This window comes from Chelmon rostratus, chromosome 13, assembly GCF_017976325.1.
Source record: "Chelmon rostratus isolate fCheRos1 chromosome 13, fCheRos1.pri, whole genome shotgun sequence".
NCBI classification, from domain to species: domain Eukaryota; kingdom Metazoa; phylum Chordata; class Actinopteri; order Chaetodontiformes; family Chaetodontidae; genus Chelmon; species Chelmon rostratus.
In genome coordinates, this window is record NC_055670.1 from 6,625,395 (window position 1) to 6,636,135 (window position 10,741).

General features: G+C 43.4%; 1 protein-coding gene across 1 annotated transcript; it reads right to left on the reverse strand.

The window, feature by feature from the left end:
• Window positions 1–700: 700 nt before the first annotated feature.
• On the reverse strand, window positions 701–9,052 carry LOC121616589 (solute carrier family 22 member 4-like). Its single transcript, XM_041951423.1, has 11 exons — window positions 8,843–9,052; window positions 7,658–7,879; window positions 5,613–5,716; window positions 5,184–5,338; window positions 4,644–4,815; window positions 4,190–4,316; window positions 4,010–4,110; window positions 3,319–3,533; window positions 1,983–2,165; window positions 1,649–1,777; window positions 701–1,198 (listed from the first exon to the last, which is right to left on the reverse strand). The coding sequence occupies exons 1-11, from the start codon at window positions 9,050–9,052 to the stop codon at window positions 1,089–1,091; spliced, it is 1,728 nt and encodes a 575-aa protein (XP_041807357.1). The 3' UTR covers window positions 701–1,088.
• Window positions 9,053–10,741: the final 1,689 nt, after the last annotated feature.

Below are 10,741 nucleotides of genomic sequence, written 5' to 3' on the forward strand. Positions count from 1 at the left end.
CGCTGCTATGACGGGCGTCATTACCACAGGCTGTCAGATCCAATCAGGATGGAGGGGTCATCCAAATAGGGTCACATTTGGCTCCAAAAACCAAGATAGGGACGTCCGAACTCTTTCAGAACGGTACTTCACAAATTAACGGGTGACGTCCAGTATTTACTGAAGGTCTACACAGTCTATGGCGAAAGCGAATATTTTCATGCTTTAATTTTGAAGGCAAATTGCCTCTTTTTGCAGCTTTATAAAACTGGGGTCGTATATCCGGGGCGGAGTCACACATAGACTGCGCTCTATTCAATTCAGACCGGTGAGGCGTTCATGTGCCCTCAGATACTGTATCGCCTGACGTTCACGATCAGATTTATGGTCAAATAATAAAAAGGACAGAAACATGTCAAAAACAACAAAGCCAGTCATAATAAATACAATAACAATATTAAATATAATTTTTAACTAAAACAAAGTTAATGTTATTTCAAAAGATGATGAGATTATTTCAATTTACAGGACTCTTATATTTATTAATTAATCTATTCATCACATTAAAACATGTGCATATATTTATCTTCACTGTACAGGTAGAAACCAAACAATACATTCTTTATGTACAAAACAAAAATTTAAATTCGATTTTTAATTTGTTTGTATTGCCAATTCCTCTGTAAAGTGGCATTGCTCCTCCTGCTGCTGCTACAGGAGCAAAACAGACCTTACCTCCTGTCATATTTATGCTGACACTGATTGTCACATTCATGTCACATTTATCATCTCAAATGCACCAGTGTTTCAGTCAATTAGAGGAAGCATAGTAAACTAGATCAACGGCGAGCAAAGTGAACTGCTGTCTGATTTTAAATGCTCCCTTTAATGTCCTACTGACTTCACTTTTTCCTTTGGCATCACCATCAAATGCATCACCAGAGGCCTTGCAGGTCCTCTCCCAGTGTTCACATGTTGTCGCCTGTGGACACAGAAAACCACCCCACCATAAAATCTAATTTATTAAATAACACACATTTTGGTGGTCTTTAGGCAGTTTTTGTGTCACCCATGGTTTGTTTTTTTCATTTGGGTGTGTGCCAGGAGCATTAGAGGTGAGTTGCGCAGATGATCTCAGGTGCAGTAGTCTCGGCTTTAGCTGACTTTCCATCACCCATTGGAGGAGGCGTGGAGGCCCATGGCCACCTGAACATGGAAGAGAGATGAGGAGAGCTTCGTTATTCAGGTGGCACAATGTTGTCAAGTGTACATTGCACATACACATTTTTAATAGATATGTGGTTCAGATTGGTATATTTTCCTTTCAGTATATTTCTATTCCTTTATCCCTGCAGCTTTTGGTTCTTCATTGTCAGCCGCTGTCTGTTGTGTCAACTCTTTTGTTTTCATTGTATTAATTTACAACTCAGCCCTGCTGTTTCCATCTCCAGTGCTGTGTTTTGATGGGGCTAAGCCATGACAAACTGTAATCATCTAAGCTCCATGTGTTTTTCTACGTGTTTTCTATTCAGTGCACAGCAAGCTAAAAGGTGCTCATGCTTGCTGTGATAAAAGTGGACCAAACCTGCCCGCGGACAGACAGAATCACCCACCCATCACATTCAAGAGAGTGAGCTGTGTAATGTGACTGTGCAGACCGACCACCTTATGTGCGCCATCTGCTGGATTGTGTCAGGCAGCGGCTTTCTGAAGGTCTCGGGCAGGAAGACGCAGAGCAGGGCGCAGAGCAGTGCCAGAGAACCAACAATGATCCACGGCAGGAACTGGTAGAACATAGCTGGAGACAAAATCAGGCTGCATCAGTGAGTTCAAACTTCAAAGATTTTCCTCCATGACCATTAAACTCATCCAGACAGCAAAGTTGGCAAATGAAAAACATAAACAAACTGGTACAGACAAATCACGTTGTGGGCTTACATTTGATTGACTGTTATCATATTATATGCTGTTCACAGTATGATGCGTGACGTGACAGGTCTCACCCAGCTGCAGCAGGTATGGGGAAACAGAAGAACCCAGTCTGGAGAACGTGGTACAGGACGACATGGCTGTGTTCCTGATGACTGTGGGAGACAGCTCACCGGTGTACATGTACAACAACCCGTTGCTGGCCAGAAGACCAAATTTACCCACCAGCACCAGGGACAGGGTGACAGCGGGGTCACCTGCAGGGACGAGGAGAGCTGTAAGATGGCGTTGGGGAAACAAAGCATTTCTGAAGCACTGGACCACTTTGAAGCAACTGACTGTTCACCAACCCCCCCCCCCCCTGCTAGCGATCGCCCAATCATACCATGACAAGCAACCGTTAGCATTCATGGCCGCCAAGCTTTCAACATTATTTACAGCCTGAGCCTTGTGTAGGCTCCAAAGCCAAATAACAACAGTTAACTACATTATTTTGTGGGACTACAGATTGCATTAGAAAAATCCACGTGCTGAAACATCCGCTGCGTGGGAGCCAAGATGCTACTGTTTCAGGATAAGGCTCGGCTCTCTGTCCTCTTCGTCATGTGGTTTGGGGACGTTTTGCACTCCAGAAACTCCAGTCAAACACATTAGGCTACCTGGGATAAGGCTACATTTACCAACTACATTGGTTGAAAGCCTTTTTTCTTAAGCGGAACACAATGTTTGAACATAATAACAATATAACATCAGTCTAACTTGTTGCTTGTGCAATTCAACTTTTTCTATAGTAAGCATCAAAACGGGATCAGACCACAGTACTGCCAATGGTTTCACACTGTTGCACTGATGAACAAAAGATGATGGTAACATTCCACAATATGCAGCAATGTGCTGCATAAATCGACTTTGCAGATGTTTTATGAGGTAGAAAATTGCATTCAACACATTTGTTAAACCTCAAGGACGACTTTTGGTGAGTAACACTAAATGTAAACAAGGAGACTCCACAGGACACCTGGGTTCTCATTTTAAAACGGAGCTGGAAACATTAAAAGTCGGTCGGAACCAGTTTTCAACCATCTCATGGAGTTAACTTTTGCTAAATAACAGCAGATAGAAGCTAGCGAATCATCAGCCACTGATTGAGAAGTTGTTTTTCTCTGCCTTTGATGGTGAATCTGCAACTGTTGTCATTGTAAACTACTGTACTGTGAAGAGATGTCCCAATGTCCCTGTTTCTAATTCTGTGTGTATGTGTTTGCTGGTCATGTTAGAACTGTAATGGTATTATTATTAAAAAACAGCGGTATCGGTGCATCCCTGTGCTGTGCAAGAACAGAAATCCTTGACAGGTGTAGCAGCAGTCGCTGTGGGGGTTGGGGTTTAGTGACTGCTGGTCTTACTCACTGTGCAGAGTGACCTGGATGAGGAGCACAGCTATCGCCCCCAGCAGGGCGAAGCTGATAAAGGACAGGCGGCGAGGAAGACTGCGTGCGGCCAACCAGCTGGCAGCATAGGCTGGGAGCTCAACAAGTGTCACCAGGAAGTAATTTAGGAAGGGGCTGCCATAGAGACCAGACATGTTGAATGACAGCCCAAAGTAGCTCACACTCAAAGAAAACCTGCAAACAAGAAGAGAGTCAGGCTGAAACTCAAAGGTCATGCTGGTGGTCTCTAGGCTGCAGAGTCGATTACAGCAACGATATGAAAGTGTTGGACAGAGCAAACAACGTACTGATACTACTTTAGCTTTTCTTAAAGACCCCCTGTAGTAGACCTGAAAACGTAAGGTTTGTCCTGAGGGTGGTGCTACAGGAAAGGCCATGGCGTCAAAATGATTGGGTTCATCCTCTGGAGATCAGGAATGTGAATCTGAACATTAGTTGATAATATTATTGGAGTAAGAGTCATACTCCAGTAATTTGTCCTGATGGTGGCGTTAGAGGAAAGGTCAGAGGGTCACTGGGGTAACTTTGGGGACAATGCACATTCACAGTAAACTAACTGTACATTGCTCAGGATGGACACACTTATGGCAGTGCCAGCAGCAAAAAGAAGAAAAGTTATTGAATTCCAGTGTAAATGTGCTTTAACTCACCAGATGAGCCAAAGCACAAGTGTGAGGCTTCGAATGTTTGCAGTCCTGAGCAGGTCCAGGAAGCCGAGGGACGCTGTCTTCTCGGTAGTTGATTTTTCAACCTGCGGAGAGACACAAAGCGCAGTCCAATGGGCGCTGTCCTTTAGTACGTGGGACAAGGCTGAGGTTAGAGGTTCTTACGCTGGCTGAGAGGAAGATGACATGTGGAGCTTCCACTCGATTCGTCAGAGCCGCTGACCTCAGCAGGAGTTCTGCTTCCTGCAAACGGCCACGAGACACCAGCCAGCGAGGAGACTCAGGGACCAGCCTGGTGGACATACACGGAAATGTGTCCTCTGTAATTTAGCAGTAGAAAATGCTCTTTTGGACATTGGGGAAGGACTGTACGTATGGTTGCTGGTTCATCCATCTCTGTGTTATAGAGCCCGTTTCTCATTCATTCAACATTATCATTATTTCATCTTCAGGTAGACAGTAGATCTGTGGTGATCATGTAACAAAGTACAAAATCAGATTATAAGAGTGATCATCTGGACCCTGACATAATTCATCCTTTCACTTTCCCTTGCACTTAATAAATCAATTAGTACACAAGCTGCAGATTTGACTTGATAGTGCACTGAGGTCATCTTACCACCAGAGGGGGATACAGGCCAGGCCTGGCACGGCCAAGAGCAGTGACACATGTCTCCAGCTCCTGACCAGGTAAGCAGTGGCAGGCAGCAGCATCACCCCAACCGTGTAGACAAAAGGCAAGCATAGGCTGGAGAAGAAAACTCTGGTTGAACCAATCAGGGTCTCCGAACCTGTGCAGGAAACACTGTGTTTAAAAAAACACTCAGGAAATTCTACCACTTTTCATATTCTTGTTTCTGTTGTCAGATTATAAAAATGAAATAAAGACGGCTTCGTAGAAAAGTAGAAATACATCATCCATGTTAGTTAAAGGCTGACAAGCTGACAATTGTTGATCAGCATTTTCCCCAAACCAACAAACAAAACAAAACTTGTGTTTTCATATGCAAAGCCAAAAAAGACGAAATTTCAAATGCATCTTCATTGGTATGGACATGATCTTATTCAGTCCTCCAACGAGATTACATTGAGCCTAACAACAGAATGACAGCATGAAAACGTGAGTGGTCACAGTATCATGACAATGAAAAAGCCATACCCAGTACAAACACAACCACGTAGCAGGCAATCTGACCCAGGCCCATCATGAAGAAGAGCAGCGTCAGGACGGGCCAGGAGGGAGCGAAGGCCACAGCGCTGCTGAAGACACTGAGCATGGCGATGGAGCCGAACAGCACAGGCTTCCTGCCGAACCTGGAGGGCAGATACAGCAGAGTGCCGTCAGTCACAACGTCCTCTACTCAGAAAGAAGGGAGACAAACTTGGAAGTTAGCACGATGTTGACAACCACCCATGAAAGCTTCATGTGTTTGAATGTGCAGGGTATGTACATGGAGAAGGCCTCTAGATCTTGGGATAAACATTGACTTCTTTGGTCAATGCTTGGTAAGCTGAAAGCTAGCTACCAGACACACTTTGGCAAAACATTCCACTTCCGCTAGATTTAAAAGCTGAATTTGAAAAGTACCGGTCAGAGATTTGTCCAGAGACTAAGCTGCCACACAGTCCTCCCAGAAAGTAGACCAGAGAGGTGAGAGGCTGTTTCCACTGGTTGCTGCACACCAGGTTGAACTGGAAGACAAGGGACATGTGTGGGAACTCTGCAGCAGACAGTAAAATGTAGAATGATACAGCTGACATAGACGCTGGTATGTAAAGTGTGAATACTGGAATGCAACCTGGAATAGCACAACACACGGGAAACTTTAAAGCTGTAAGAAACTGGAAAAAAAGCCCAAAATACGAGTTCCCCTGGTCACCAGCAGGCAGGGACCTCTGGGCGTTTCTTTGACCTGATCTGTCTGTGCCTTGTGTTTCTTTTCCTGTACTAGTCACTGTCCTCAGTCTTCTGTTCAAGTTTCTGAACTCCTGTTTCCTGCTTGAGGCAAATGGTCCTTTCTCTGAGCCCGGTCCACCAGCATCCAGCTCCTTCGAGCCCTGTTCTCCTGTCCATCACTTCTCTGTGCGTGGTCCTCCAGGGACAATCTCCTCTGAGCCCTGTCCTCTAAAATTAAAATCTTTTGAGCCTGGTCTTCCAGTGTCCACCTTCTCAGATTCTGGTCCTTCAGCCTCCACATTCTTAGAAATGGTCCAGTCTGATTCCTGCACAATCCATCTCCTGGAGGTCTGGTCCTCCTCTGTCAGGTCCTGCAGTGTCCTGCTTCTCAGACCCTAGTCCTTCAGTAATCTTAGAGACTGTCCTCTAGTGTCCAGTGCCTCCAAGCCCGGTCCTTCAATGTCCAGCTCTAAGAACCTGGTCCTCCAGCATCTGGTCTCTTCCTGCCCAGACTGCTGGTTTCAACAGCCTCCAAGTTGCTTGGTTTTGGTGGGACTTTGATGACGATGATGTCTTTTTTTCTCCTCTGGACTGTCCACCTAATCTGTTCTACTTATTACAGTACATCCCTGTTCCACAGGTCTGCTTGGCCACCCATGATATGCCTCACAAATGGGACCACGTGGCGATTCATTTTACAGAACTTTTGCCCAAAGTACAAAGACAAAAATCATAGTGTGGGAGATTCAGTGTTGTGATGCCTTCATGCCCATGCCTCATCATCTATATTGCACCCCCCTTACTATATAAATTCTCCTATATATTACACAGTTATCCGCAGAGTACACTGTTTTGGCAGTTGATATAAAAGATACTGACACTTTACTGTGGAACAAACATGTTCCAAAGGTTTCAGTCAAAGTGCAGCTTTAGAACACTTTGCAAACTTAAAGAGAAAGTGAACCACTACAGACATTGTTTTTCTTAGATATTCCAACAGCTGTCCAACCACAAAAACAACAATTTCTATCTAATTTTCGGCGGATGGCTTTACCCTGTGCACCACTTGGTGCATTGTGCATGAGTTTCCTCTGGGTGCTCCTATTTCCTTCCACATTCCAAAGGCAGATTGGGTTAACTGTTGACTTTAAATTGAATGCGAGTATGCGTGGTTGTCTGTCTCCATGTTTCAGCCCTGTGATTGAAGGCGTACCCCACCTCGGCTGAGACTGACTCCAGCCGCCTTCAAAGATAAGCAGCTATAAAATAAGATGATCCTTTATGAATCCCAGAGTTGGGGAATTTGGAGTGGCATAGTATAATAGAAAGAAGTTTCTGTAAAAAAAAATATTTATTAATTATTTTACATTTATTTTGTATTTCCTGCTTTGTTGTTATTTTTCCCAATTTCCCCCAGCTGGGTATTAATAAAGTTTTATCTTATCTTACAATACATTTGCAGGAGACCTCAACCCATAATTTCCAGTTTGTCATGGTAACTTACTGCAGTTAATGATTGGTGGCCACTAAGAGAGGTCAAGACCCCTCAATGTTCTACAAACTGAAGCTGTTCTGACAAGTCTGGATCTTTATTATTGTCTAATCAATAACATATGGTAGACAGGGGTAGGGGTCACTAATGGAAACAGTAAAAATAGTAAAAACAAGTAAAAGTAATTGCATTAGTCCTTGCAGTAGTAAATTCCATAGTAACAATAGCAGCAGTAGCTCAGTACCTCACTGACTGCAGTAGACTGGTAGTGCTCAGTACTGTAGGTCCATCCATCTTTACAGCCCTCCTGATTCAGACTGGAGAGGACAATCTCTGGACTCGATCCCAGCGCAGACAGGTTGTGGACCAGTTCCAGGCTGGGTCTGATTCCAAGTGCAGAAAGGTTCTGCACCTGATCCAGCTCATACCGGCTACAACTGCTCCGCTCCGGCCGCCCGGCCACCTGCTGACCAGGAAAGTTATCATCATCAATCATTATTTCCAACTTGGTTGCAACAACTGTCTAGGGAAGTAGACTGTACCGGAGCAGACCAGTTCAAACTAGACCAGTTCTAGTCTGCACAAGGATCATAGCCTGGATCCAGTCCAAAGCTGTACAGTAATTTATAAGACTTCAAAAGTCATGCATGTCAGCAGCAGGTACTGTACTTTTTACTCCACTACTGTTATTTAACACCCATAGTTTCTCACAAAAGAAAGAAAAATCTTGCAGCAGTGTGATTCGCAGATGCATGCAGGCATAAACTTTCAGAGCTTATTGTCACATGTACACAAACCCCCTTTAGTGATAGTTTACATACATGGCCAGCGGCTCTATATGGAAGTGAGGACTGAGATCATCTTTTTAACATGATTAATATTCAGTTCGGCATCTTTACTGTAAGTCAGGTTGTTTGATGGAGTTTTAACAGAGAAACACAATACATTGAAAACAGTTATACGCCATTATAATCCGTACTTCCCTTGAGGGAAAGCAGATTTACATGCATGTCTTTAAATAGGACAGAGACGCCTCTTGCACTTCAGATTTTTTGGGCTTAGTTAATTGAAAAGTTACATATTGCTAAAACCAAAACAATGAACTGAAAGAAGCAAAAATGCTCCAAAGTGTGCCAGCAGTCGTGATGTCGTCCTGCTAATAGCGCGTCAGATCAGACCAAGGTAACGTGTTGTTCTAAAGGCCGTGGACAGATATGTTTTACAGGATCTTGTCATTAATAAATGGAAGTCAGAGCTTTTTGGGCTAAACAAATTCTGATTACATTTAAAAAATGATGAATTAAAGACCGACAATGAGACAAAAGTCTTGATAGTCACATTTAATAGTATTACTTTCACCTGATTGCTTGATTATATTCAGAAATATTCGTCTTGAACAGCCCTGGATCCAGTGCCCACTGGTTCTGACCTGTGCTGGGATGCTGGCCTGGATCCAGTCCTGGCTCAGGTTGCTGTGGGTGGGGATGTGGCAGTGGTGTGGGGGGGTGGCCAGCAGGAAGATGACGGACAGGAGGTTGTATCCACATGGAACGGTGGTGAGACAAAGCAGGAAGACGATTCTCCTCTGAAAGGGGCCCCAGGTCCCCAGGAAAGCCACAGACTCCTCGTAGTCCTGCATTTTACTGCGCTCCACCTATACTCACTGTTCTTACTTTACACCTACAGCCAATACTTCAGTTTATTTGGAGCTACTATAACCACATAAGCAGCTAAGACAATTAGGTTGACTATAGATGCACAAATATCTATGTTGAATATCTATCTTAAAACTACAAATAATTTTAGAACTACATTTAGAAATATTACTACTCTTTAGAGATATTACTACTACCGGTATATAGGCAGTTTTACAACAACAGTGCAAAGATTTTGTCTCTCTGAATACAGATACTGTTAATACTCCTGTTGCAGCAGTGTCTGCCTCTCTCTGCAGGGTCTCTCTGGGGCTTCTCACCTCCTTTATCCCAGGCAAGACAAAAGAACTCCTCCTCCTCCTCCTCCTCTAAAAAGTCATGTTGCAACCACTGGTCGCAGCTCCTCATGCTGGAGAAAAAAATACACCGAAAATACAGTTAACAGAATGATTATTGAGACAAAAACAAGCAAAATGTCATAAAGGGGTTAGAGATTAAACCAAAGCTCTGAGACAGTTTGTTTATATAACATTGGTACTAAAATTGGGTGAAATACGACCGTCCAAGAGGGAGAGATCAGTTTTTTACCTGTGAACATCACACCTGATTATACCACATGAACACATCGTGTATCAAACAACATTTCACATAAAAACACATGTGGTTTTCAGACTTTTCACACGTGGAACGCTTTTAAAACAACTTATTAAACTAACATCACCTCAGGAGCCTCATCTGTCAAACTCCTGAAGTGTCACCGCAGTCATCGGCCTCATCCACCATACAGACGAGGGGTCAAACCAGGTGTGTTTGTGGAATTTGAGGACACCGGCACAATTTTCAGAGAACAGCACATCCATCACTGTCTGGTCTTCATATTTGCTTACATAACATCCTTGTCAGCTTTTAACTACCTTGATCATTTAGTGCCACAGAGCAGGAAATACAGCGTGCGGTAAATGATCAAACTAAAATCCTCCAGTTCAGTCCAGTTATTTCTCTGTCCCGCCTGTCCTGTGACCTCAGCCGCAGCAGTTTGCGCCGGTCAGACTATGACTACAGGTTTTTCCTTTACTTCAGCAGCTTCAAGGTGCATGCAAAGACTCTTCCTGGTTTACCAAAATTTAAAAACCTCACCTTGAGTTTCTTGGAGCCTGCAAACATTCAATCTGATGTCCTGAAGTGAGATCGACACCATGACTTTAGGGTCTCATGAGACGCGATGAGATTATATGAGATTCAAGGTCATATGAGGTTATAAGGTTATACTTTAGACCATTATAGACCACACGCCTTCTATTAGACACGCACTCACATGAGGCTCTTTTGGGTCTTGTGAGATTTTTGACAATTAGAGTCAGTTGTTCAGAGTTCTTAAGATCCCAAAGACTTACTGAGGTCACATAAGACTTGTTTTAGCTCACATAAGACTCACTGCAACACATGGGAATCATTAAAGTCACAATAGCTGTGTTGAAGTCACAAAATCATTAAAATTAATATTAAATATATTCTTGTTGATGACTGAAATCAGTGAAAAAGTCAGTCTGTTTATTTCCAAAGAATGCACCACTGATGTCAGATGTTCAGCTGCTTTTTTAATGAAAACAAATAAAGTTACAGACATAAAACGATAAGGAGAGAAATGTTACGTAATCTCAACCTGACAAGTT

Bases quoted from the DNA above. Each gene is read 5' to 3' on its own strand.
- LOC121616589 (XM_041951423.1), bottom strand. From the start codon at position 9,052: ATGCAGGACTACGAGGAGTCTGTGGCTTTCCTGGGGACCTGGGGCCCC. The intron at 4,111-4,189 runs GTAAGAACCTCT...GTCTCTCCGCAG, and splicing joins TCATCTTCCTCTCAGCCAGC to GTTGAAAAATCAACTACCGA. The intron at 3,534-4,009 runs GTGAGTTAAAGC...TCTTGTTTGCAG, and splicing joins CTTGTGCTTTGGCTCATCTG to GTTTTCTTTGAGTGTGAGCT.